The sequence below is a fragment of the Prunus persica genome, chromosome G2, assembly GCF_000346465.2.
Source record: "Prunus persica cultivar Lovell chromosome G2, Prunus_persica_NCBIv2, whole genome shotgun sequence".
In the NCBI taxonomy this organism is placed as follows: domain Eukaryota; kingdom Viridiplantae; phylum Streptophyta; class Magnoliopsida; order Rosales; family Rosaceae; genus Prunus; species Prunus persica.
Window position 1 is genome coordinate 28,574,650 of NC_034010.1, and position 27,882 is coordinate 28,602,531.

The window sequence follows — 27,882 nt, forward strand, 5'->3', positions numbered from 1 at the left end:
GAACATGTCATTTGGGAGAGAGAGAAGATAATAAGGCTAGAGAGGGAAAGAGACTTAGGGCTATATTAGAATAGCTGTGCGGCTATACTGTTTTAAAAATTATATAAATTTAAAACGTATAGCTGTCAGGCCATACTATTTAAATATTCGAATACTTAAATAGTCTAGCCGCACGGCTATACGTCTTAAATATATACGAATATCGGCTATACCATTTTTATATATGTTTTTTTCCTGACTTTATAAATGGATAGTAAATAATCTAGTCTGGCTATACTGTTTTTATATAGTTTTTTTTTTTCATGACTTTATAAATGGATATTCGAATATATTTAAACATTATAGCCCTATGTCTTTTTTCTTTTTTTTTTCTTTTTCTGAATATGTAAATAGTATAGCTCTAAGTCTCTTTCCCTCTCCTGCCTTATTCTCTTTTTTCTCCGCTCTCTCCTAAATGATATGTTCACCTCACCACTAGGCCGGTAAACTAGTCGAATTCGGATCGGATATACCTCAATCCAAATATGAATCCATTTATAATCCTTTCTTAGGGCTATACTGTTTAAAAAGTATAGATACATATTCGAATATTTAAATGGTATAGCCGCTATACGTTTGTTTAATAAAAAATTTCCTGACTTTAAAGAAAACCTATGTTTTATACCTAACTACAAACAAGTATATACCAATTAGAATTCTTTCTTTCTTGCTCTAGAGAATTTCATCTCTTTCTCCTCTCTCCATTTCCTCGGAATTCTTTCTTTCCTTCCCTTTTCTTCAATCAACCAATCAACCAATCAACTAAGGTCTAGTGGTGAGGCGACTGTTGTTTGAGAGAGAACGAAAAGAGAAGAAAATAAGGCGGGAGAAGGAAAGAGACTTAGGGCTATATTGTTTTGAAAATATATTTATAAAAAAAATATAGTCGTGTGGCTATACCTTGCGAGAGAGTATGTCACTACTAGTGACGTGACTAGTTAGATAGTCTGTCTATTTTATAGTTGTAATTAATTGGGGATTTACTGAATCACTGACAATGTCGTCTCTGCATACATACTCTGATCTCACATGTCTGCTGTTTTAAGGAATAATGATATCATTATAACTATTGCTACTTATGGACAATACTTAAAACTAAGGGGTCGTTTGGTACGATGAACTGTTATGGACTATACTAAATCCTGATAATTTTTAAAAGAAAGTGTCGAACTCACGTGTTCTATTTAACAAATCACTTTCCAGACTCACTATATATTTGTAAAAGTGCAATTTGGTGTACGAAAATATTTACAAACAAATAAAATATACAACCACACTGTTCGATTCTGACAGCCGCTTAAAAATAACCCTACTCGATCGGCTACGTCCAAAATTAATTTACTTTACTTGCATTTATTAATTTAGAGATAGAGGGGCTTCAATTTTCAAAAACTAGTTTTGATATGAAAAAGTCATTTAGATCTCATCTCTCGTTCATATGTGCTTCTTATTTGAGATATATTATTATATAAAAGGCTTTGCTTAGGCCACGTCATGCATAGAGGGACAAGAGCCTGTGTGTCCACAACATCCCCCTACACAAAATGAGGCACAAAAACAACCAACACTCCCCTCTTCCTCTCTTTCTTCCCATTCGCCACGAATATTAATTATATACATTTTACTCACTCATCATGCAATAAATACAATCCCTCCTACTCTCTTGATACAATCTATCAAAATTCGGATGAAATACCACAAAAGCCCATTCCATTAAATTACATATATATATATATATACGTATGTAATTTACAAGCGTTTTATAGCTCGAGTGGTTGAAAACAGTTATCTTTATATTCAATGTGTCTTGTGTTCAAATTCTCCTATTACTTGTATAAACTATATAAAAAAACACAATTGCATTGTAATTAATCCCGAGTTAATTAAAGTTATTTGATTAAGCACTTCACGCATGGTACTGTACAATCAATTAAACCTCCCTTCCCTTCCTAGAGTAACGCATGACACACACGTGTGCAATTTGATTTCAAGTACCATAACTAGCAGATTATCTTCAACTTCTTCTAAGCAATTTGATTGGGAAATAAAACCACTAGCTAATTCTATAAATAATGAGTTGGTGGTGGACGACTACAATGGCATTATAGTAATTTGAAGAATTGATTCTATGAAGCAGGAAACAAAGAAAGTTGATAACAAAAAAGACAGATGGAGAAAAATGAAATGATTTGACAAAGCGGCCCTATCTACTTTCGCTCGTTATGAATTATCCACACCTCCATGAAAGTCCCCTTTACACTTAGAGGCACTAGCATAGTTATGGGAGAAGAGAAGACAGCACCTTTGGAATTGGATCGATGCATGCTAGCAGAAAATCAAACATCTCCCCACCACTCTAATTGATATTTGATATATGAATGGGAAATGAAAAACGTTTCCTCACAATTCAATTTCCCAACCCAAGGAGCAAACGAAAAAGAAAGATCATCATCAGGAACTTGTGAATGGGATTTCAATCTCTCAACAATTGTGTCTTCAAGCGGCGGCTCCACCGGAGGAGCCGTATCAAACACCATCGGCGTGATCGAGTTCGACCCATCAAACGCCGTCGTAGCCACCGGCGGAATCGCAAGAAAAATCAGAGTTTACAGCTTCAACTCTCTGCTACCCAGTGATCGATTTTGCCAAGCCAATTTGTTAGACCACGTCACTGCATGCGCCTACACTCTCTGCACCCCAGCCAAGCTCAGCAGCCTCCGTTGGCGACCCGGATCCGACGGCCGGGTCCTCTGCTCCGGAGACTACGACGGCGTCGTCACTGAGTACGATCTCGAAACGCGCCTCCCCATCTTCGAGCGCGACGAGCACGGCGGGCGCCGGGTCTGGAGCGTCGATTACTCCCATTCGGATCCGTTTCTCGGGGCATCCGGCTCCGACGACGGGACACTCCAGATGTGGGACCCGCGCTGCGACGGCGGGGAATGCGTGGCTAGTGTGCAGCCCAGCAAGGCAGGTAATCCGGTCTGCTGCTTGGAGTTCGATCCTTTCGGTGGGGCCTTGGTGGCCGTCGGATGTGCGGACCGGAGGGCGTACGGGTACGATATGCGGAAAATGGTGGACCCGGTTTTGGTCTTCGACGGGCATAGGAAGACCGTGACGTATGTCCGGTTTATCGACGGGTGTACGGTGGTGACAGCTGGCACGGACGGGTGTTTGAAGCTGTGGGGCACGGAGGATTCGCGGGAGATTCGGACGTACAAGGGGCACACAAATAATCGGAGCTTTGTCGGGTTATCGGTGTGGAGGAATGGGAAGCTAATCGGGTGCGGGTCGGAGGATAATAGGGTGTATGTGTACGATAAGAGGTGGGGCGAGCCCATTTGGTTGCATGGGTTTGGAGCGGTGGGTGAGGGTAGTAGTGGTGGGTGCGATGAGGAGCTTGGGTTTGTGAGCAGCGTTTGCTGGAGACAAGTTGGTGAGGAGCAGTGCACACTTATCGCTGGCGGGTCGGATGGGGATTTGCAGGTTTTTTCGGGCAGAAGAAAGCCATTAATGTTGGATTATTAGCATTTTAACAGCTTTCATCTCCCATTATCTTACTCCAAATATTCATTTGCTGAAAATTCAATTAATTGTTGCATATGGAGAGAAGTACTACTACGTTTACCACAAATTAATAGAAAAGCTAGATGCCATTTTGTTTTTGTTCAAGTTATTTGCAATTAATTTTCTGACTTACATATCCATGCAGCCAATATTTCCTTATGTTTTTCTTTTTTTGGGGGAATTATGCAGTTTTTGTTTTTGTTTTTTTAAACGAGCAATAATCTAAATTACAGGGAGGAAGATTCTCTTACACACACTCTACTGTCATGATAATTTGAATATAAGACCACTCGTCTACTAGTCAAAGGTTTTTTTTTCACTAAACTAGAACCATTGGCTTTGTATATGTTATCTCATAAACATGTAACGTCCTTATTGCATGGCATTACTGAAAAATGATAACAGCTGGCATTTTGCGAAGAAAAAAAATACTGGCATTTTGTGACTGTAATAAATAAAGTTTATGTCTGTAGTGAGCAGGAGATGGCTCACATGGTCGTTTCGATAACATAGTGGTTGCATCGAGAGAGTTTGGCAAGTTTTTATTCGACGCCAATATTTTCATTAGGGTTTTGATCATTAAGTACTTCTTTGTGAAGTTAAACAGTTTACTGGATTTGATAACCATCTTCTAAGAAACAAAAGGAATAATCTTAACTTTCTTGAATTGTTATTTTCTCTTTATTGTGCATAAAATAAATTCACTAAATATAACTCAATAGTTTTTTTTTTTTTTTTTTTTTTTTTTTGGGTGCGGTGAAGGCCAGTTTATTAGCCGAAATAGATGGTGGTTTCAGGGGAAATCCGCTGGAACCAAAGGAAATTGCAGACGGTTGGTGGAGTGGTTCCTTGAGTCGAGAGAGAAGATGAGTATTCATGACAGTTCTTTTTAGTATTCATGACAGTTCTTTTTACTAAAGATTTACTGGATTTCTACTTTTTTAGTAAGTAATATAACTCAATTGTTAATGCTCATTTTATCGCATTTGTAGTTTGAACTTTGAGGAGAATATGTTCAAACGTCGCAAATGAAAATAATTGCTCGTGTAAATTGGAAACAAGTTCGTACTGATAAATTATTATGTATGACAATCATATCATCGCGCGACTATATAACTTATGCTTTAAGAGCCTTGTGTTAAAACAACAAGAGGGTTTTCAAAAATAAAGTCTTCAACGAAAAATTATAAAAAAAAAATCAAACTATATAATCAAAATCTTATAATCATCAAAATACTAATTATCAATAACCAAGAAAAAGATGAGTGATTGAAGGCTGAAGCTTGAAAAAAAAAAAAATTAAGATGCATGCAGCTGGGAAAAAAATTGCATACATAGTTGTATGTTGGAGGTCTCTTATATTGGGTAACATGAAAATCAATATTAAATAGGAACAGGAAAATCAACATTAATATAGGAGAAACCAAAGCAGTCGATACCAATATAATAAGGATTCAATAGAGAATTCGGATCCATAATGAAAATAAAGTAGATCATGGAAGATAAAATCAGAGCAGAAGAGCCGGAGGCAAGCTTTCCTTATTTTGTAATGAAAGACAAATAAAAAGTGAATATTAATTAAATGAATATCATTACTAAGCTACAACAACATATTAATGTAAATTAATATTTAATATGGATCCCCTTCAAGTGGGGCCTTATTCGTTCACTCACTTTGTCAATACTACATGCCATATACGATAGAGTAACCAAATTTGAGTTCCAACATGCCACACCATAAATGTTTAATTAACGAATTCCAACCTAATTATGATTTAGTTAATTTTTTTTAGGAGGAAAAAAAAAAAACTTACTTAATCAAAAGGCCTACAACCAAAAAGACTCCAACTTGCTGTAGCACCACCGTTTTCCCACCATCAGCGAAAGCTTGTTCGTACTAAATTATCAGTCAATGGGTTTCAGTGGAGACTCTTTCTTTCAAACTATCTTAGCGTAAGGATCCGATGTGCACATACAGACAAGCTAATGGAGTCAAAACTGAATATATACATAGTAAAAACTGAATTAGCTTATGCATATATGTGCACGAGTCTTCTCTTCCATTCAATCGCTTTATGTGGTTTAACTCATCAACCTTCTCTTCCCATCATTAATTCCCAATATCCTAAATTATCTTCATGGAGTCACAATGGTACCGAATTTTCATGTTAAAGTCTTAAATTTAGATCCTTGTTTTCAAGATGAAGATGAAGATGAAGATGATGGTAAAAGTCTCAAATTTTGATCTTATTTCCAAAATGAGGACGATTAGAGCCAATAATGGAACAATGACAAACTAAATTATTTAGGGTTGCGGAGTTTTACTTTTTTTAATTTTTATTTTACAGTAAACCAACTAAATTATAATCTAATTTGTAATTAGTTATTTAAATATTTATGATGTAGCATATAAAAAATAAAAGCCTCTCGCAGGAGCGGAAGCGCGTGCAGAGACGCTAGTATATTAAATTAAGAGTGCTGCTAAATGAACCTTAAAATTAACTGAGTACACCCTATGATCTAAGTACACCATAATATTTTTATTAAAATTTAAAATTAACTAAGTACACTCTATAAAACTACCAAAAATACCATTGGTACACCTTAATATATATAGCATTATTTTATAGTTGATTTTTAGCTTGATTTTTTTAATAGTGTTTATAAATCTTTGACTTTGCATATGGATTTATGCTTCTATTAAAATTGTTGACACTTTTTTTCCAATTCCAAGTTCTTGCAATCACCACCTCTTTCTTTAAAAACACAATAGGACAAGCAATCTCTTGATTAGGGTTGAATATGGTTAGTAGGGTGGGTGTACTTATTAAAATTATATTTGTTTCACCATTCCATATATCCTTTTTGATCATTTTATATTAGAATAAATCAGTAATTTAATATATACTTTTATAATATCAATTAATTTTAAAGTTGGTTTAACAGAACTCAAAATTTATTTTCTCTAGCATTACCGTGAATTAATAACGATGTGTTAATGTATGCGACCATCACACATTTTTCTTGCCCATAAGAGTCAAAAGTCAAAACCAACATCGATCACCGTTGGATTGGAGTCAATGGAGACGTGGAAGACTTTATATGAGATTCGACGGGAGAAGATGAGTCGTTGATTTTGGAAGTTCACAGATTTAGAGTGTTAAAACGAGGGCACCAGGGTAGAAGTAAACTGTAGAATCCTCCTTGTCGTTCTCGTTTCCAGTTAAACTAAACCCTGCCTTTGATTTGGGTTTTGGGTAGCTCCATTTCTTCCGAGCAGCCTAGAAACTGAAAGGAGGGTTGGGATTTTCGCAGAGAGAGAGAGAGAGAGAGAAGAAAAAAATGGTGACGTCGGCGGTGGTGAACACGTACCCACTGTCGAGCTACACGTTCGGGACCAAAGAGCCCAAGATGGAGAAGGATACCTCCGTCGCTGATCGCCTCGCTCGAATGAAAATCAAGTATGCCTCATTTTTGAAAAATTATTTACTCTTTTCAATTTGTTCCAATAGTTTTTAGATTTTGAAAGTTGTTTAGGCTCTAAACCCTAGTTTTTTCATTTTGGTGTGTGAATCGGCAGCTATATGAAAGAGGGAATGAGGACCAGCGTCGAAGCGATTTTACTGGTATGTGATTTGACTCAACAACCCCCCTCTTCTCGTAATTTCCTTTTATTTTTTTGATTTGTTATAAATAGGAAAAAAACTTGTTGCATTTCATTTTATTATTTCTTGTTCAATTGCACATTATAAGGGCTCTTGAGGTCATGCCTTCCTTGCTATACATGGATTTTTGAGCTAAATAACTCGTGCATCATTGAATGAGGAATTGATGTTTCACACATGGCACCAGCTCGATAGGAATTTTCTTTTATCAATGGAGCACAGCAAGGAAGGAGAATAGGATTTGTTTGTTTCATGGTCTCTGATAAAAGGATATAAAAGTACTTACCAATGGGTATTAGGTATCATTTTAGCTTTTTAGTTCTTGTTATGTTTTCATGTTCCACGTTCTCGTAATTGTAGATGTTTACACTTGGATGGACAGAAATTAGACATGAACTTGATTTAACATTTTCATTCTTTCCCCGGCCTCAACGTATGTCTACACTGTGCAGGTACAGGAACATAATCATCCCCACATACTTCTCCTGCAGATTGGGAACACGTTCTGCAAACTTCCTGGTGGACGACTCAAGCCAGGAGAGAATGGTATGACCTTACCCTGTATTCCATCCTTTTCATGGTGCATTCATTTTCCTAGTTCATATTGTTGAAGACTGACACCTGTTCTTTTTTGGTTTCTTTGTGTTGATGGGTATCTTTATGTTGCAGAAATTGAGGGGCTGAAAAGAAAGCTGACTAGCAAGCTTGGCGCTAATTCACCTGCCCTTGTGCCAGACTGGCAGGTACTACTCTCTGATTTATTATCAATTTGAGTATAGATGTGAGAAAGATTTTAGAATCATATAGGGCTAGAGGAAAACACATGAGAAGTATTACTTGGAAGTGAGTTGACTTTAAGTGTGAAAAGGTAATGACAGATGAATGGAAGTTCCAAGGCAACCAAAAATGCAATATAGCTAGACATATTAGCCTTTTCTATGTGCTTCTTCAGTGATCTGTTTCATCAAAGTGAACTTGGTTTATGTGAAGTTGCAGCATGTCAATTTCACAGTGCCACTAATTCTGTTTGAAAACCTGGAACTTGGAAATTATGGTTAAAGGCATCTATCCTATGACCCTAGTGTGAACTTGCAAGGCTACAGCGTGTCTATTTTGTCAGTGCTCATTACTTACCTTGTCCCTTTGGTGCAGATAGGAGAGTGTGTGGCTATCTGGTGGAGGCCAAACTTTGAAACCATAATGTATCCATATTGCCCTCCTCACATAACAAAACCCAAGGTAAATGACTATCAAAAGATAAATCTTGGGCTATTAATTCTGTTGACAGCTTCGTTGGGCTGCATATGATATCTCCTTCCCTCTCTTTTCCTCGCACTGATTTTTTACCAACACAACTTTTTTATTTACCCAGTTTTGGTAATGCAGGAGTGTAAGAAGCTTTTTCTTGTTCACTTATCTGAGAGAGAGTACTTTGCAGTCCCCAAAAACCTGAAACTTCTTGCAGTTCCATTGTTTGAACTCTATGATAATGTTCAGGTAGTGTGATCATATCACAACCTTCTGCTTTCCTACTTCATTTTGGAATTTGAATGTGACTTGTTTTCGTTGTGAATTCTAAGTCCTTTTAAAAAAATAGGTTTGCTGCATCAGAAACTTTTCAGAATTATGATTCATAAGCTTTATATAATTACTTCTTATGATCGGCCTTGCCCTGATCCCCTTTCTTTTGTAGCCTAAGATAACAACTGTAAACTTTTTCTTCCTCTCACTAAATCTTAATTTTTGCCTCTCTATTTTCTCATGGTATTCTTCTTTTAACTGCAGAGATATGGACCTGTCATATCTACAATTCCCCAGCAGCTTTCGAGATTCCAATTCAACATGATCAGTTCATGAAGCGAGGAATTTTGAAATTACCCTGATAGCACTATCCATCGTACTGAAGATCATATCTTGATATCATCACATGGATGACTAAAACTCAAGACCTGGATATTATTTTGTTACTGAACTTAAGTTGGTTAGTATGAGATCCTTCAGTTTATCCAGATGACTTATCTTAGGATATTGACCGTCCATCTATGTTTGGCCATTAATCATATTTGCTAATGCGTTTTGCATTGCACTTGGAACTTTGTTGAAACCGTGTTTGTATTGTTCAAGTTCTTATAGGAGCTAGTGGTAAAATCGATATATTCATGTTCTCAGAAAGAAGATATTTTAGTTTCTTAAGACCGGGGAGCGATACAATTAGTTGTCTCAGCTCAGTGCTGTTTTGAGATTCTTTTAATATAAGATTTCGTAGCCGCTTTGGTGTAATGATTGGGTAGGAGGAGATGTATGTTTTTAGAGTGTCCTGACAGCTTCTTAACTTTGTGTAATGATGGGTAGCAGATGGATGCGTTCACAGCATTCTTATCAGCTTCATTTTGTTGAAGCCCTCATGTAATCATCTTTGTCGAATTCGCCTTGCATCAGTAAAATTCTTTCTATTGTCAAGGAGTTTTCTTAAAAGATGTGGTTTGATGAATGCTGCCTTGTGCTTTTTGTTCTCATGGTTCAGTTTATTTCACATTCATGCTAAATATCTGTGCCCAAGGAATGCCACCTTGACGATGAGGGAAGATACATACCATAGCTGGGAGTGATGAAAATTAAACATAAGATTTTGGACCAAATCAATGAATTAGTATTTTTCCAATTTGAAAGTTTCCTTCATATTTTCTCCTCTCCATTGTAATCTAAATAGCTTCTGCTCCGGGGTTCCAAGGTTACATTAGAAGCATAAACATGACTGCACCCTGTTTTCTTCCAAATTTTCTTCTCATCCATGTTCTCTCTTGCGCTTTGAGCCTCTGGCCATTTCCCTGCTGAGGCATGCGTATTCGACAAGAGCACATAAACCCCAGATTCATTTGTCTCCAACCCAGTAGCCCTCTCCATCACTTCCTCTGCCAACTTAAAGTGACTTCTTAGTCTGCAACCCCCAAGCAAGGCTCCCCAAATGGCAATGTCAGGCTTATATGGCATTTCCTTTACTATACGTAGTGCTTCCTCCAGCTGACCATTTCGGCTCAGTAAATCAATGAGGCAGCCAAAATGTTCGAGCTTTGGTACAACACCAAATTCTCTCTCCATAGCATAGAAGATTCTTTCACCTTCTTCTACCAAGCCTCCATGGCTGCAAGCAAAGAGAGCAGCGGTGAATGTGAAGTCATTCGGCTTCAATCCTTCCTTTTGCATCAATGAATATACCTTCATGGCATCTTCTGTCCTTCCATGAATAGCTACTGATCTAATCATAACATTCCAGCAAAATACATCCCTCTTTCCCATCTTGATAAAAAGCGTAAAAGCTCTATTTATGTCCCCGCACTTTGCATACATATCTATAAGGGCAGTTCCTAAAATGGTTCCAAAATGAGACCAATCTTCTATCAAGTAGTGTGTCCACTTTCCAAACTCTAGAGCTCCCAAGTGGGAACAAGCCGACAGAACAGAAACGAATGTTTGTGCATCTGGAACTACATCTTTCGATTGCATTTGGACAAAAAGATCCAATGCTTCTTCATACTGTACATGTTGGGTGTAACTTGATATCATAGAGTTCCAAGAAACCACATTCTTGCATGGCATTGTCTCAAAAAACTTTCTTGCTGTTATAAGGTCACCTGCATTGGCATACACTCCGATCATCAACGTCCAAGAGACAACATCCTTCTCTGGCATCCGCTCAAACAAATCTCTCGCATTACCTACATCCCTTACTTCAGCATAACCAGAAACCATAGAATTCCATGAAACAACGTCCCTTTCAGGCATTACATCAAACAGCTTTCTTGCACTCTGAACATCACAAACGCTGACATAACGTGAAATCATGCGGTTCCATACTTCTACAGGTTTCACACACATATCATCAAAAACCCTGCGGGCATCATTCGAAGTCCCTTGATCGACAACAGCCGGGTCACAAGAATCCAACTTTTTAACATACATATTGAAAAGCGCATTTGCAACTGCTAGATATGACTCGAACCCATGCTTTACTATATGGCAATGCACTTGTTTCCCTTTTCTGTACCAACCCATTTTAGTGCACGAGTTTAAGACATATGGGTAGGTGAAATTATGGGGTTTGAGTCCTCTAAGAGGCATTTCATCATACAATGAGACGCATTTCTCGAAGGGACCATTTGTATCATACCCTCTAATCATGGCATTCTGAATCATAATGTCGTTACTGAGTTCAGGACCCAATTGGGAAAATATGAGATTGGGATACTCCATAGTTCCAAACTCGGTGCTCCGCCGAAGAAATTTTGAGAAAATTTGGATGTTTTGGTTGAGAAAGGTTGTGACAATGAGGGCGTGTATTTGCTTTAACTGTCTGAATGTGCATTGTGGCAATACTTTTGAGAGGTTGAGCTCTAAGGAACAAGCCATGCCTTGCATATTGGGAGCACACTAATCCAGTAGCTCTTTTGCTTCTGTCTGTTTTTCTTTTAATTACTTCTTTTCCTTTTTGTGTTAAAAGGGAAAAGAAAAAGAAAAAAAACAATAGCAACCAACTTAGAGAGTGTATAGAATCCACACAGCTTCCCTATTAATTGAGAATGATCCTTGTCTTTGCTTGATCGCATTTGGTTTTGTCAACAACAAGGAATCCTGGCAAATCTAACTTGAAGTTTGGTGTAAAATGATCAAGTGTAGCATCAATAATTTTGGAAAAGATTAATAAGGCAGACGTGCAAACCCTGTTTCATTTTCTTAAGATAAGATGTTGGAAGTGTATAGGTAGGCAGCTCGTGAAACAGCAGCCTAAGCCCCCCAACCCAAAGGCATCATTTCCATGTGCCATAAAACAAAATTGAAGAGTTGGTCAATGAGATTGCTTAAGGATACTGTAATATTTTTTGTGTCATATCCTCTTGTCCTATACTGTGTTGGCTTTTCAAGAGTCAGTTGTGTAAACGACCAACTTATTTAATATGGTTTTCCCAGAAACAAAACTTATTTAATTTGGATAGCAGAAGAGTAAGCAACCCTGGAACCAATTGCTTTGTAACAGTTGACACCATCCACTTAAGCAGACAGCTTTTTCAGAGAATACTTAAAAGTAGATCAACGCTGTCTTAATCTCTGTCCTTTTTTTCATTATACTAAAACAAATAAGAGAAATATTATTAAGGAGAAGTTGAGTTTTGTTTCTTATGTTCTATGTTAGGTTGCCAGGTTCAATCCCTAAAAATTTTATTTGCAACCTATTTTTTCTGATATGAAAGAAGCAGGAAAAGATGGACAGCTTGGTGTTTGTCCAAGTCCCACCAACGCATAAGTCTTCGACTTCATTCATGGAATCAAATCAATTTTCTGAGATTAGATTCTGCTTTACTTAATTTCATACATATTTGTCATAATTTAGCTATCGCTTAACATCGTAAAACTTCCATGACAACCAAAAAAAGTAGATCTATAACAAAGTCAGAGTCATGGAAGTCAAATTTTGGCTTGATGACAGATGATTATCGACTTTGGTGGAATAAGCTTGTATTGCAACAATCAGAATATGAGACAAAATAACGTATAGCTTTGTCAATCATTGATATAAAGGTATTAAAGTTGGAGATAGAAAGTGTGCACAAGTTGTAGAATAAAACAGAATATGAGACAAAATGAAGACTGGTTTGCAGTTGAAGTTACAATAGAATTTCAGAAATGAAAATCATGCCCTATAAATTTTCTTTCCAGTGAATAAAATCAAAACAGCACATGGTAATTTCAACAGTGACACAGCACAACTGGTTTTAATAAAAAGGAAAGGATCAGTACTGTCTAACCAACCACCATATCAAAGATAACTTTCTGATGCTGATAGTATCTTTTGCTGGTACGAAGTTAATTCCTGAGGTCAAGGGTCGTGGGTTTTGGGGACATAATTGGTTTTTGTTGTATAAAGCTGCTGTTATTATTATTATAACAACTTGGTGATTAGTTAATGGTGAGGCAGTTGTAGTGTGCGATTGCTTTTGCTGTCTTATCTCATGTTCTAACTTCTAAGTCTTTGTTTAAGGTGGCCAATGAGCTTAATGTTATGAACTAATGAATGTTCATATTTGCTTGCTGTCAAACTGGTTTTGTTTGTATCGATCCTTCGAAAGAAAACACATGGTTTACGACCAACTTAAAATAAACCATCAGTATCGTTAATGTGTCACACTGTCCTGTCCTGATTCCATTATAATGATGCAATCAAGGTTCAAGGTTTCAAAACCAAGAGCTACCAAGAAAGAAAGAAAAAACCTCAAAAAACCCAAACTGCTGTTTTTTTTTTTTATCTCACTATAAATATATAAAATACAAGTGATTAGGCATGGTTGAGATATGAAGCTAAAACGTGGAAGATGAATTAATCCCAAATAAATGCGCTGTAGATCCATAATTCATGTACCCTAAACCACCCAACCCAAGAACATCGAGCATGAAGCATGCTTCAAGATTAATGGAGGGGTGTACCCATCTAGAGTTTTTAAATTTTTTTTTTTTGAACATGCTTTAAGGGACTTACTTGAATATGTTTTTCTTTTGGGTCATTTTACTTTAATAAGTCTATATTAAGAAACTTATCCCTCAACCCATTTTAAAGACAAGGGGAAGAAGACAATCTTCTTAAAACAGACAGAGTACCATACGATCTGTATGAAAATATCAAAATCTGTGATTGGTGCAGATAATGATGAGTGTTTTGGGAAACAGAGTGCAGCTGGGATAGAAACTAATGAAGCAAAAGGGACTCTGTCCGCATTGTCAAGGTGGAAAGCTTACTTTTTTACAAAAATGAACCTTGTTTTTCATATAAATGGGGTAGTTTAAATTTAATTGAACATATGGAGACTTTTAATGAAGTCAATATTCGACAGGGAAGGAATGAGTCATAACGACAATTCTTCTTCATTTTGATACTACAGTGTGTGTATATATATATATATATATTTTTCGTAAACTTAAGCAATGACTTTGACTAACACGAAACGACAAATAGTTAAACACATTTTAAGAATATGCTAATTAGTTCTTTCAACTTGATGATCCACTTGGAAATCACAATTATACAAACTTAAACAGGTTTTTATTAAAAGTAATTAAATGGATCACAATTAAAATTAAGAACATAAATATTGCAGAGTGTTTAGGTGGCAAAGGGAAAGATGCTGATGTGAGAGACACCGACACAGTTTAATTACTGTATTCCATTCCCATTGTTCATTGTGTAATGTAAGGCAAGCTTGGCATACGTTTTTTAATTCTTGGTAGACAAATGGGGGATCTGGGTTGACAAAACGATAATATTTTCATTTGGGTATCTCCAAAGAAATAGAGTCATGCGCAATACATACATATTTTTTCCTTTTTATATATAATCAAAACGATATTATTCCTCATTTAAAATGGAAAAAAACAATCTGTCAAAGTATTTAAATACAAAACTTAATAAACGAGTGAATTGAATTGGTCATTTTCAATTAAACCAATGATTGTTTGAATAATTGCTTCTTGTCCATCGATTCATTGGTTCATGGATGAGAGTTGGGTTGGGGACAAAGGGATATTTTCGAATAATCCACAGATTAAATACTGTCCGCCTTTGGATCTTTGTATCCGTTGTCCATTTGTCCCTTTTGCATTTCTTTATATTACCATGCCTATCCAACAAGGTTTTTCAATATTTCAAAGGAATCGATTTCCCATTACTTAAAGTCCAATCAAGCTAAACCCCCTTTTAACAAATTTCCATTTCAATGGAAAAAATTTGTCGGTAGGTTAGAGAGAGAGAGCAGAGAAGTGATTAAAATAATAAATCATGATGGCATGATATTGATTTAATGTATGTCACCCAGTTCCCCCAAGAGCATCATCATAAAAAGCAGAGGCAGTTTTCTAAAAATTGCACCAGTTTTTTTTACTACAAGCGATTAGGGGACAAATATTCCTTGGGTGCTTGGGAATTTTAAACCTCTGCTCACATGAGTGGAGGTGGAGTAGACCTTCATACTTTTATCAAACCTTACCCTTTTGAAAACTTTGTTGCTGAAATCAATGCATTAGATTCTTCTACCAAAGTCTTCGCTCTAATTATCTCGTTTATTTTCTTCATTAATGGAGAAATGTTTTGGCAAGCACTTTTGTGTAGAAGCTGCTTTTTAACTAGAGTCAACTCTCATCCCCAACCCCAAGTGACATTTTGGATGAGTGCATATTCTTTATCTTTATAGCTTGATTTGCGCGGTTCTGAATATTATATGACATCAGAGGCATGTTGGTCGTTTTCTTGTGTGTTTTCTTTTACATCAGCACAAGTCGCATAAAATCATGATGTAATTGTTGCAAGAATTGGATATGAACCTACACATCCATCCATGGGCAAAGTTCTAACTTCAATCAAAACCAAAACCAACTTGAATCAATCTCTGCAACTCTAAAAGAAGAGAAGAGGGTCTTCATAATTTATAAATGGAGCTTAAAAACAGAGGTGGTTTAAATTATATAGGTTAACCTGTATAACGTACTATAAATTAATCCCACATGGGTCCACAGTAGATCACAGCTTCTCCCAAGTTAAAACCTTTAAATTTGTTTATTTAGAAGTCAAATTAGTTACATATGGGTAGGTTTGCATTCTTGGGCAACCGTGACTTTCTTAAAACCTTGTAGCTTTATCTTACCTCATGATCGAATATGAAAATACAGTAACAGCATAAAATATATATGTTTCATGCTTCAATGCTTGTTTGGCATAAAAAATGAAAAGTTTCGTGCTTTGTTAATTCTTTTAAAGAGCAGACTTCAACTAATCATTGCTTTAAGTACCAGAGGCCAATTGAGGTCAGCTGTTCATTGCTCTACAGCCTAGTTTCCTCTCTCTCTCTCTCTCTCTCTCTCTCTCTCTCTCTCTCTCTCTCTCTCTCTCTCTCTCTCTCTCTCTCATAATTCACAACATATATATACAACAAGTTGCAACTTGCAAGTTTTGTTGGTGGAAAAATGGGCTGCAAGTCATCAGATAAGCCAAAGCCAAAGCACAGAAAGGGATTGTGGTCACCAGAAGAAGACCAAAGGCTTCGAAACTACATCCTCAAGCATGGCCATGGCTGCTGGAGCTCTGTTCCGATAAACGCCGGTGAGTTTACCATTTTTCTTCTGTTCTTTTTGCTACAACCCTAAATCAACTCAGCCTGGTTCTAATTAAGGAATGCATCATAGCTGTTTTATTATAGTATTGGCACATTGGCCCATATTTAACATTGCTGGAAAAAAGAATGACAGAGGAATCTAAGATGGTTTTGATGATCAAGAATTTCAAGCTTTTGGTTCCTTTTTGATAATTATATAAAATGGCCAATCTCCAATCTATTGTTAATGCAAATTCTGCCGCAAGATTAACGAGTGTTAAAAGTTCAAGCTGAAAATGACCCCATTTTGTGATTTAATCTTTTGGAGTTGGTAAAGATGGCTCTGTGAGCCAACAACAATAGAGCTTGTGGTAAACTCTTGAGGTATCTAAGCAAAAGAGATTGATGGTGACTTTTCTATATAAAATTGGCTTAAACATCCCCCTCAATTTGACTTTAATGCCATATGTAATTATTCATAAGATTATAATATACATGCAGGTTTGCAAAGGAATGGAAAGAGCTGCAGATTAAGGTGGATAAATTACTTGAGGCCGGGGTTAAAGCGAGGGACATTTAGCAAACAAGAGGAGGAGACAATCCTGACCCTTCATCATATGTTAGGGAACAAGTAAGCAATCAAGCAAGATAACCATGTTTTGTTTTTCTTGTTTACTTGTTTATTACTTTTCATCATTTAGGGTAATTTCTGGGTCAACGATGGATGTTGATGTATAATGATATTAATATAGAAGTAATTTTTAAAACCAGGTGGTCTCAAATTGCACAGCATTTGCCAGGAAGAACAGACAATGAGATAAAAAATTACTGGCATTCTTATTTGAAGAAGAAAGTGGCCAAAGCTGAAGAAATCATGGAAGGCCAAAGCAAATCTCAATATACAAGTACTACTTCAAGCTCAGACAACTTAGAGTGTTCACCATCTCCCCACAAGCCCACAACCTGTATTAATCCAAGTTATGAGTCAGTGGAAAAATCACCAACATTAATTCCCCAGACTGGTGATCAAACTCACAGAAGCCCTTTACCAAAGATTTTGTTTGCTGAGTGGCTTTCCTTAGACCATGTTCATGGTGGAAGCTATGCAAATAATATCAGTGAGGCTGGGGTTTCCAGGGAAGGCTTTGATCACAATTCTAATAATCTTCAAGCAGATCATGCTCTAGGACATAATTTTTTATTGAACAATGAAGGAGCATTTGAGAACGGTTTTCATTATGGGCTAAGCCATCATGGAGCGGCTACTGAGATGATCAATTCATCACAGTTTAAGTTTGAGGATCAGATTTCAGGACCTGGGTTTGTTGATTTTATATCAGGGGGTGATATGTGTAGTGATTTCAACTTGCACAACGATGTAATGTATTTTTATAAATAAGGGGAAAAAATTAAGTTCCAAGGCAACAGTGAAAGAATAACCTCTAACTAGTAACAATATTAGCGGTTATTCTTTCATATTTGCTTCCACATATGGAATTACTTGAAAACAAGTACAGACTTTGAATTGATCTCATTCTTATGGGTCTAAAAAAAATACTCATTGGCCAAGACTTGAGTTTCAAGAGCTTAGAGTGTAATTTCATTTATCTTTCTTCTTCTGTCTAAGCTGGTGTAGTATATGCAAATTATACAGCTTGGCAACGAAAGCATTCTTAAACCATAACCTTCATGAACGAGATGATCAAACAAACAAATCTGTGTATGTAACTCAACGCGATCAATCGGAGGTTTCTCAACCCAATTCCCCACTTAGTTTAAAATCATGAAATTGTCGTCTGCATGGATTATGGTGGCCCAAAGAACAACAGTGACAACAAAAATAGTGACTGTGATAGGCGTCCATTTCATTGCGATCACCTGTGTATATAGAAATATAACTTGAATAAAAGAAATTATCTTAATTTCCATTATGTCTGAGTTTTGAGTAAAATGTACCTCAAGGCGTGGCGAACACCAAATAGGTGAAACAGCTTGTGAAGTACTAGTCGACGGTCCTTCCAATATTTCTGTAAATTTAAGTGGAGAAGTTTTAGAACAAAAAGAGGAAGCTTTTCATGTGTTCATAGCATTGACTTGACAAGGAAAGTAAAAGCAGCTATAAATATGAAAAAGAAAGCCAACCTGAATATCTCCATCTCTCTATGATTTCAGAAAGATTTTCAGTAGCAATGTCTAAATCTTGTTTCCGGTTAGCATTAAGCTTTGACAGATTAGCTTGTGTTCTTGTATCAATGTATTGCTTTCTAATATTCCCAATCACACCATCTGCCAAACAAAGTTGTGACATGCATGGTTGTGGCAAACATTCGCAACAAAATTTAAACTTACATTTTTGGGGTGGGATTTAAATCGTAAAGACTTAATTTGTAATTATATGCCTTCTAATTTGACATCTAGTGCTAAACCTTATGCTAAGAGCCAAATCGATGTCAAATGGTACTATTAGCTGAAGAAAATTACCGAATTTGACAAGGCAGTATGGTCTTGTGACTTTCTTAATGAGGCTACTATCAAAGTTTTCAAATTCCTTTTGCAAATCTTGTAGATAATGGAAAGCTAGTTTTCTTGGATATGAAGAGTCGCAGAGTGTGATGAAGGCAATTCCATTCTCGACCATGTAGCTTCATTTTAAAAGGATGAAGTTAAAAAAAAAAAAAAAAAACACATGTAAATACCGTCCCCTGTTTTATGATGGTTTAGATTTCTTTGAGCATTTTCAGTTTTTGTTACCTTGATTTTGGGATAAAATTAAAAGAAAAGGGAAAAACAGAAAGAGAAATAAGAGGATACTTAAAGCAGTGATGATCGGCGCGAATGGTCATCTTGGAAGGAGGCAAGGCTCCTCTTGAGATTTCTCTGAGTATGAACTCTCCTTGTCTCTTGTAAAATGAAAAGTTTTCATGTTCTTCATTCAAAGAAGAAGGTCCTTTTGCAAGACACAGACCATCACTTAACCTTCCAACAATTGTAAGCTTTACCATACCTACTACATATATGAACGAGTTTAAGAAGATGATGTATTTATATAGATGAAAGGGAAAGGAAGCTAAATGAAGGTAACTTGGAGATGAAGTTATTCCTTAGGTCACGGGTGTGCAAAGGAAGCCATGGATTTCTGTGGAAACAAGCTAAATATTAACTCCACATACAAAGGCAAGCAATGTCGTCTTCTCTCTCCTTTTCATTCCAAGGAAAATATAATGGTCATAAAGATTTCGCATTTAAATAAAATAAATTTGTTTACACACACGTATCATTCACATTACTAGCATTCATCATGATCGTCTAATTAATGAAATATTAATTTAAAAGAGGAAAAAGAAAAAGTTTGTGACAAATAAGTTAAGTTGATTTTTTCTGCAAATCAAGTGTATGTACGCACACATACTTTATCAAGACACACACACATTAACTAACATTGGCCAATGCCCCATTTCAAGAAGAAGAAATAAACACATCTAAATCAACAAATGTACTTCCAAGCCAACAGAATATACAAATAATTCAAATGTTGTCAACCGGACCTGAATTTATTTTAGCCTGAAAAACAACCAAGGAGTTTCTTAGGAGCATTTCCTGTGGCACGGTATTTTGCAGCTGTTTCCTCCGCCTTAAGAAGATCCTCCCCGCGTTTAGCTTCGATCGCTGCCCTCTTTTCTTCTGCAGCCTTGTGGATTAAAGCTATCTTGTTTTTCATCTGTTCCACATACTCTGCCTTCTTCTTCTCCAATTTTTCCTGCTCATGCACAAATTGCTCTCTTTCTTATTGGAATTCAAGTACTGGATTTGATGTTATCTCACTCACAAAACTTAATAAGATCATCGAGGAAATGAATGAATTGTTACCTCAATCTTTTTCAGCTCAGCCTCCACAGTTGCCTTCTTGGTGTTCTCCCATGAACCAACGGCAGATAGCTTCTTATGAGCTCTGTTTTCCAACACAAAATACATTCACTTCAGTATATCAAATTATATCAAACAGACTTGGTGGAAATGGAAAATCTAATCGTTTCGTTAGAATGAAATGATTCCATTGGTATACATATAGCAATGCCAGAGTTCCATAAACTTTTGCATAATATGATGCTCACTGAATTAAACTCAATATTCAAGAAAAGTCCTTACTTATTCTCTGCCTTTGATTTTTCACTTTCTTCCCATGCTCTGATAAGTGACAGCCTTTTCTCTGTTGCAACTCTTGCAAGCACAGCATCTGAAGAAGAGAGGAGAAAGTTAAACCTACTTAATTAAAAAACCTACATCAACAAGCAGGATTGAAATTAAGAAGCTCGGGATGAAACAACACTCACCTCGATTGACTGAACCCTCCTTACTTTTCTCTTCGGCAGCAGGTTCAGAAGGCTCTATGGGAGGAGAAAAAAAAAAAAGCTTCTTTCAAATTTGAGATGCCAAGGATATTATATAGCAAGCAAAAGCAATGGTAATTTGGTCCATCTAGTGGAAGAACTTTCGGAGTTTAAATTCTGAAGTGTCTAACAGAACTTTTAAACTCATTATTAGGTAACTCGATCAAATCCTGACACTGAAAAATAATTTCTAACAAAAAGAAGAAGAATATGAAATATAATTTGATACAGAAAACAATATTTACTACAAAAATACAGGGAAAAGGAAACGAAATTCAAAACAATAAGAGAAAGCAAGCGGGAACCAAAAGAGGACAGAAGGAAATAATTATTGGTAAAAAAACCATGGGGAAAATAACATTAAAAGACCATTTTTATTTATTTATTTATTTAAAAGTAAAACAAAAAATCTCAAGAATTAGAAACAGAACATATATGCCAGACAAGACAAGCAATCCCAAGTCATCAAAGAATAAGAAAATCAGATTCATGATGGGGTGAAAATAAAAGAAGTGATCAGAGCGAGATTTGCTTTTCTCACCAACCAAGCAGATAAAGTTATAAACTTTAACAATAAAGAAAATATAATAAAGTGAAGGGGGATTTAGAGAAATATACTCTCAACAATAGCAAGAACTTTGGAGTGATCAGCCTCAGCTTTGTGTTCAGGGGCAGGGGGTGGTGGAGTTTCAGATTTGTCCTTAGTTGGCTGAGGATCTTTTGGAGCTTCCACAACCGGCTTCTCTTCCTCTGCCGGGGCCGGAGCGGGAGCGGGAGCGGGTGGAAGATCCGAGAGTGATTCGAATTCTAACTTCTTGGGTTCCTCTGTCTCTGCCATATTATTGTTTTGTTACTAAAAAGGTTTTTTTTTTTTTTTTTTTGGGTTGCAAATGGAAGAAACTCGAAGCTTTCAAAAGCAAGTTCACTGTGTATATACTAAGAGAGAAGATTATACAAGCAACAGAGAGAGATATGGTTGGGATTGTATAGGTGGTATAGTTGGAGGAAGGTAACTGTTACTTAAAAAAACCTAATTAGCTCATGAGCTGGATGGTAGGTACATGTGGCCTCTTATGAGTTGTCAATACTTTTTGAGTAAGAAACACAGAGTGTGACAAATTTAATCAAAGTGATTAATTAAAAGAAGAAGAAAAAACACATTAACTTTCGTTATTATAATAAGAAAATGTTATTATCAAGGAGAGCTCCATTGTTGTTCAGTCTTGCATTAGCATTGTTATAGTCCTCCTGCGGTTCTCTCTATGCACCAGCTTGTTAATTGTTTAACAAGGTAGTGCCTTTCATCGCCAAAATCAAAATTGTTATTTCTAAAGTGCATACAATTGTTCTAAACGTTGGAATATATTCTAAGTTAGAAGACTATGTATCGTACGTCTTTATTAATAGATAAAAGTAAAAGATTTCGTATACTCGTGTGAAAGTAAACACATTTGTTTTTCTCTTTTATAAAGTAACCTAATGACTTTTGATTACCAAAAGAAGAAATTGCATATTATCTTTAACTTTTAGTGACTCTTATCAAGTAAATTAATACTCTTGATACATAATTAGGCCAAAAGAAGAAGAATCTAATTATGAGGGAATATTTTTTGCCGTTTGAATTGGACAGTTTATGAGTTTCCATATTTTTCATAAACGCCAAATGAAGAGAGAGAGTGGTAATGTTGGCTTTGTGTTAGTAATTAGGTGGTGAGCTAATGTTTTCATTTTAGAAAAGGTAAACGAATGTTTTGGCTCCATATAAGAGACCAATTAATAACATTGTATGTAGTTAACAATTAGAATGATGAAAGAATTATTCGAAATTTCTTTTGGACTGAAGTGATCTGTATTTATTTATTTATTTATTTCCAAAAATAGATATTTTGTACGATCAAGAATAACAGAGAGCAGGAGCTCATCAGCTCTCGTCAAGATTCTATGATTTTCGCATTGGTGGTGGAATCTTTGTAGGCCACACTGTAAAGTGACTTGCCACCCTTCTCTATCAATCTACTTTTCCATCCACCCCCTCAAAACGCCTTTTTTGTCTGATTTGCCTTTTTTTGTTTGGGTAATTTCGTCTGATTTGCATTGAGGCTTGACATATGTGTTTGTGTCTGTATTATTAGCCCTCGCAAGAATTTTGCAACCACAAAATAAAAGATCCTTCGAAACAAGAAAAACTCATTGAGATTTGTGTAAAGAATTCTAGCTGAAGTGATTGCTCATGTGTATATCATAGATCATGATTAGGGTTAGAATTGAAAATTTTAGAAGAGTCTCGAAAGAGAAAATACATAATTATTCAAGAGTTTGTTTGTGTGTGTTTTAGAGAAGTAGAGGAGAGATTCCTTCGCTACCTGAAATCTTGTATTCGAATTATCCTTCACATCAACATCTTTTGTATGAAAAAATTGTTTTGAGACTGTTGAGAGTTTTTGAGGTGGCTTAGGCTTACCACCGAAATTTGGAGTTCCAAATACTACTGGACAAAAAAGAAAGCAAAGTGTTGTCGGCAGTTGGAAAACGTTAAAGCACCAACTGCCACAGTGCCACGTTGTGGACCCCTTTGCTGCGCAACTGCGGACGTGTCTATGTCCATATTGAACACGTGTTCCAGCTCAGACAAAATGTACATATGACTGACTACATGTCGTAGTCGTGTGCTGTCTCTCTTTTGTTTTTGGTCGAACGTGTGTGCTGTCTCTCATTGGTTGTGTTCAGTTTCTGGATAAAACGATTGAAAAGATAAAATCCACCTAGGTCATTTATATCATTTAAAAAAAAACAGGGTACAATTATTCGTGTACAATGTCACAGTTAATTACTTTATTAGCTAATTTTATTATAATTATGATAATCTTGATTTATTAATTACACGAAAATTTGATTGCGTGTAGTGTGGTGTGGTGTGGGGGGATTTTCACTCGTCTACACAAACACCAAAACACTTTGTTGGCAAAGAATTGCTGCCACGAAATTTTTCAGCCTTCTTCTCAACTTTCTGAAGTCCATGGGTGCGTTTTGCTTCAATTTTGACCTTGGTGTCTTCTATGACCTTGATCGAGTGAGCTTCTTTGTTCTTCATCTTTTCCAGTTCCTTATGTCTTAGCTTCTCAACTTTTGTCTGCTCCATCATCATATATAAATTAATTAAATGTTAATATTATATTATTAATTTGATAAACAAATAAAAGTGCAGCCATGCAACGACCTCAATCTTCTTCCCCAAGGCCTCCAGGTCTATTTCACTTGCGTTCCTTTTCTCCTCGTTGATGGCTTTCATTTTGTCAGCTCTGTTCATCAATACATAATTTTATCATGATTAGTATAATTAATTTCTAAAGGCTTTTTCCAAGATTGCTATGCTTCTGCTTACTTGTTATCAACTTTTGCTTTTTGTTTGGTCTCCCATGTATTTACACGACACTGAATGACTTCCTTCCGTATCTCTGTAAGCTCTTACAGAGGAAGGAATAAACCATGCATTTTGAATCAGTCTATATAGCGCTAGCGTAGAATCTTAGAACATGAAACAAATTTAAGGAAAATTACCTTGAGCCATTCGGATTCCCTTGATTGATAAACACAAGTGGTTAAGATTCTACGTACTCTACCAAATCACTTGAGCAATTTGCAGTTGTCTTCTTGCTCGAGTGTCTGAGTGGCGAGCAATCTTGCAATGGCACCAATATATAATCGTTGGTCTCCCAAAAGCACAACCAACAAATTAAAACCTGTTGCTCTCATTTACACCACAACATAATTACGTTGTATCATGCGCAATTCTTATTAAACAATAAAATTGAACATGCAATTTTTATGATTCTTGAAATCTTATAATCTCTTTCATGCACGCATGAGCGTGGTAAGAAGCTTGCAATGAAATAAAAGTAAAATAAGTAAGATGGGCATGCTAATATTTATGAATAAGTGGTCACTAATGTTTTTATCATGTTCATGTATAGGCTACACGTAAATCATAAATAATAGGTACCCAAGCTTCAGTCCTTGAACTTACAGCCAAGTACACTATTTAAAAATATTGTTATATAATCATATAGATGAATAGCTGTTGTCATCTTCAATGGGAGCAGGAGCTTCAGAAAGAACTGAAATTACAACGAAGACTCCAAATAATATTGTGGTGAGAGCAGTGAAGTTGACAAGAAAGGCCTCAGAGCCAAATTTAGCCACTCCTGAGCTCTCAAGGAATGTGAGCTTCTCTAAGAACCCTAGTGAAGCATTGGCCACTGCCAAAACGTACACAAGGAGCCCAAATACCACATGCCATGGCATACACTCACTCCTTAGGGTAGAACTTCCTCCAGGGTAGAAGAAAATCAAGAACCCATATATCCACTGCCCATAAAAATTATACAAACAATTAGGTAGAGGAAAAATTTGAACTACGTACAATTTTCTTGTCTGATCGACTGTGTGGGTGGTTGTCAACTATTGATATATATATATGTATGGTTCACTATGATCCACATATATCAACGGTTAACAACCACTATGTTAGAAAATGAGTGTCGAGTTTTTAGTGGTTTGGTTATGCAAAATGGGATTAAGGATTTATACCTGAATGCCATAGAGAACAATGACCCCAATCCCAATCCAGGAATGCAAGCTGTAGAGGTTGGCAATCCCACTCTCATTATGGTTCTTGAATGCAGCATAAATACCAATGATACCCAGGGCTAACGCGAGAGCATGAAGAACCAGGTGTATCAGTTTCTTCACCTGTTTCTTCAAAGGAAGTGATTTGTAACTAATAATGGCTGCAATTTTTGGTTTTGGGATCAACATCAGACCAAGTGCAAAACTCAGTAATTAAAATTGCTAAAGGGATGAAGCTTTTTAATTACCTTCTCCTCCCAAGATAATTAAACCAAGTAGCATGAGCAAAGGATGGAGCTGTACAAATACAAAGATTATGAATTTCAAAAGAACAAAAGCAGTAAGGATTATGGAATTAAGGAAAAAAAATTATTATAACTGGGCCATTGTTTTTAGTTTCTTTTGGTCATTATTGGGCCATTGTTTTCACATTTTATTTATTTATTTATTTCGCATAGATTAAGGCTACTCAAACTCAACGGACCCACCATCAACCCTGTAAATTTCGTTACGGGCCGCTTGGACTTTTTCGGGATTTTTATAATGAAGTATTTTCTTCTTTTTCCTTGAGTTTTGAGACCCAAAATAAATAAAAATCTTTAGGAAAAGCAAATAAAAGTCCAGAAGAAAACGACAGTCGTATAGTCATTGAATGAATTGACCTAGGAAAGGAATCGAAGGCGGGCCACTGTGAATGATTTGAATATTCGAGTGTTGCCAGGCTGCCAAGTGCCAGCTATATTATATCTATTATCTATTATCTAGTATCTAGAGAGGATAAACTCAATTCTATACTAATCCAATCCAAGAGAGGAAGGTGCTAGAAAGAAACGATGAGACAATTGATTTAAGAATATTTATTATCTTTTGTTGGTAATTTGTTTAAGAATATTATCATCTGCTGATGTGGATAAATGATGATCGTTCACTTAGCATCACAAGAGACGAAGGTGTCCAAGTAGGCAGATACAGACAGACACGTGAGTGGTCAACATTCAGCTTCGTTTCCAACTTTGGACAAGTTAAGTATGTGAATGTGCAATTCTCCAGGCACCCATGCATTATGTGGTTATGGTCATGGTAGCTAGGTGCCATACGTGTTCCACTTATTTACACTAAAACCCCAAACTAATAAAATAAATGATGACATTCAAATTACAGGGGTAGGTGTGTTGGACTTAGAATGGTAGGTGAACTTGTGATAGCCATGCATCAGCACCTTCACCTACCATCAAAACGACTATTTTTCTTGCTCTTCCAACTTGATTAAGCGATTTATTATTAATTAGTGTTTCTTAATTCTCAACTCTAGTCAATAATTTGCTTGCTTCAAAGTCTCCGTGACCAACGCCAATAACGGTCGTCAGAAAACAAAATTAAAAAAAATAGAAGAAAAAAGAGTGGTATTGGTATCCAATACCATATCATCAAGAAGAAGAATCGAAGGCATATATACTAAATGACTATGACAAGCTTCGATTGCCATGGCCAAAACAAAATTTACATCGATCGATCAATCAGGAACAAACAAACATCTAATTCATGCTCTACTATGCAAAAATGAAAAGAAACGTTATGCATAATAAATCTAGAAGAAAGAACCCAGAAAGAGAGAGAGAGAGAGAGAGAAAGACTTACGTTGAAGATGAGGTTCTTGTTTGTAGCTTCCCATGCGAAACCACCTCTGAAGTGTATGTTCCAAACCAAAACCAGAACCAAAGCTGCGATTGCAAGCGTGTGTGCAACAAACGTGAATGGAATTGCTGGTACCCTTAACGCCATCTCTTTCCTTTTCTTCTTCCCTCTTCCCTCCTCCTTTATTTCTTTCCTCAAAACGAGTCAATTATATAATATATATACATATGGAAAACCCTTTTTTTATATGATTTTATCTCTTTTTTATCTTGGTATTGTCTCCTCAAAACTTTCCACCAGTTTATGTCGAGCCATTTGGACCGTCGGATTGAGATCTTGAAACAATCTGTGATGGATGCCACGTTGGCTCTTGTCTATAGGAAGCTTTTTTGACTAGGTGTACCCAACTTTGCGTCGTTTTCTTCCCTTGTTGGTCTCCCTCTGGCTCTTCAGGGTAACGTCCCATGATTCTCCCATTTTCAGGGTAAGTGTTCCCTGCGATTCTCATGAAAAGTAAGGTATTCTAGGGCAAATTTCCATCCGACGTCGTTCTGTGGTTGAAGTCATTGGTGACATCAATGGACCCATCATCTCCAATGAAATTCCTGATTCTGTCCAGGTTCATACTTGGAGGTTCGTTATTATTCAATGATCCTTCTCAGGCTCACAGCCACTCCTGTCATTTTAACGTGGCGTTAAAAGCCCAAACTCAGCCCAAGCATGATGAGGCCCACATTCCAGGTCATTTCATTGTTAAAAAAACACCCAAAAATTGAAAAGGCAAACAGAAAACAAGTGACATCTGTCTTCCATCTTTAATAATTTCCCCTC

The 27,882-nt window shown here is 36.4% G+C and overlaps 8 protein-coding genes across 9 annotated transcripts; 3 read left to right on the forward strand and 5 right to left on the reverse strand.

Annotated features, from left to right (window-relative positions):
- Positions 2,149 to 3,904, forward strand: LOC18785461 (WD repeat-containing protein RUP2). The gene has a single exon (XM_007219421.2). It carries the CDS (start codon positions 2,425 to 2,427, stop codon positions 3,565 to 3,567), a length of 1,143 nt encoding a protein of 380 aa, XP_007219483.1. The 5' UTR covers positions 2,149 to 2,424; the 3' UTR covers positions 3,568 to 3,904.
- On the forward strand, positions 6,753 to 9,731 carry LOC18786032 (pre-mRNA cleavage factor Im 25 kDa subunit 2). The gene is made up of 7 exons (XM_007218377.2): positions 6,753 to 7,067; positions 7,187 to 7,232; positions 7,724 to 7,817; positions 7,941 to 8,014; positions 8,424 to 8,510; positions 8,658 to 8,768; positions 9,057 to 9,731. The coding sequence occupies exons 1-7, from the start codon at positions 6,949 to 6,951 to the stop codon at positions 9,126 to 9,128; spliced, it is 603 nt and encodes a 200-aa protein (XP_007218439.1). The 5' UTR covers positions 6,753 to 6,948; the 3' UTR covers positions 9,129 to 9,731.
- Positions 9,819 to 11,897, reverse strand: LOC18785024 (pentatricopeptide repeat-containing protein At3g29230). The gene has a single exon (XM_020558074.1). It carries the CDS (start codon positions 11,685 to 11,687, stop codon positions 9,948 to 9,950), a length of 1,740 nt encoding a protein of 579 aa, XP_020413663.1. The 5' UTR covers positions 11,688 to 11,897; the 3' UTR covers positions 9,819 to 9,947.
- Positions 16,201 to 17,971, forward strand: LOC18786092 (transcription factor LAF1). Its single transcript, XM_007221084.2, has 3 exons — positions 16,201 to 16,410; positions 16,904 to 17,033; positions 17,174 to 17,971. The coding sequence occupies exons 1-3, from the start codon at positions 16,275 to 16,277 to the stop codon at positions 17,799 to 17,801; spliced, it is 894 nt and encodes a 297-aa protein (XP_007221146.1). The 5' UTR covers positions 16,201 to 16,274; the 3' UTR covers positions 17,802 to 17,971.
- Positions 18,063 to 19,619, reverse strand: LOC18787681 (25.3 kDa vesicle transport protein). Its single transcript, XM_007219470.2, has 5 exons — positions 19,214 to 19,619; positions 18,884 to 19,044; positions 18,545 to 18,688; positions 18,359 to 18,429; positions 18,063 to 18,280 (listed from the first exon to the last, which is right to left on the reverse strand). The coding sequence occupies exons 1-5, from the start codon at positions 19,402 to 19,404 to the stop codon at positions 18,173 to 18,175; spliced, it is 675 nt and encodes a 224-aa protein (XP_007219532.1). The 5' UTR covers positions 19,405 to 19,619; the 3' UTR covers positions 18,063 to 18,172.
- On the reverse strand, positions 19,755 to 21,781 carry LOC18786081 (remorin). The gene is made up of 5 exons (XM_007218328.2): positions 21,409 to 21,781; positions 20,734 to 20,787; positions 20,549 to 20,636; positions 20,270 to 20,351; positions 19,755 to 20,159 (listed from the first exon to the last, which is right to left on the reverse strand). The coding sequence occupies exons 1-5, from the start codon at positions 21,626 to 21,628 to the stop codon at positions 19,959 to 19,961; spliced, it is 645 nt and encodes a 214-aa protein (XP_007218390.1). The 5' UTR covers positions 21,629 to 21,781; the 3' UTR covers positions 19,755 to 19,958.
- LOC18784981 (remorin 4.1) lies at positions 23,556 to 24,581 on the reverse strand. Of its 2 annotated transcripts, none has more exons than XM_020556392.1 (4): positions 24,349 to 24,581; positions 24,173 to 24,254; positions 24,008 to 24,089; positions 23,556 to 23,920 (listed from the first exon to the last, which is right to left on the reverse strand). In XM_020556392.1, exons 1-4 carry the CDS (start codon positions 24,356 to 24,358, stop codon positions 23,717 to 23,719), a joined length of 378 nt encoding a protein of 125 aa, XP_020411981.1. In that variant the 5' UTR covers positions 24,359 to 24,581; the 3' UTR covers positions 23,556 to 23,716. The 2 variants fall into 2 exon arrangements, with proteins under 2 accessions (XP_020411981.1, XP_007219369.2); XM_007219307.2 differs by having other exon boundaries at positions 23,557 to 23,920; positions 24,173 to 24,245.
- LOC18785918 (transmembrane ascorbate ferrireductase 1) lies at positions 24,684 to 27,425 on the reverse strand. The gene is made up of 4 exons (XM_007218245.2): positions 27,055 to 27,425; positions 25,665 to 25,713; positions 25,378 to 25,577; positions 24,684 to 25,155 (listed from the first exon to the last, which is right to left on the reverse strand). Exons 1-4 carry the CDS (start codon positions 27,196 to 27,198, stop codon positions 24,850 to 24,852), a joined length of 699 nt encoding a protein of 232 aa, XP_007218307.1. The 5' UTR covers positions 27,199 to 27,425; the 3' UTR covers positions 24,684 to 24,849.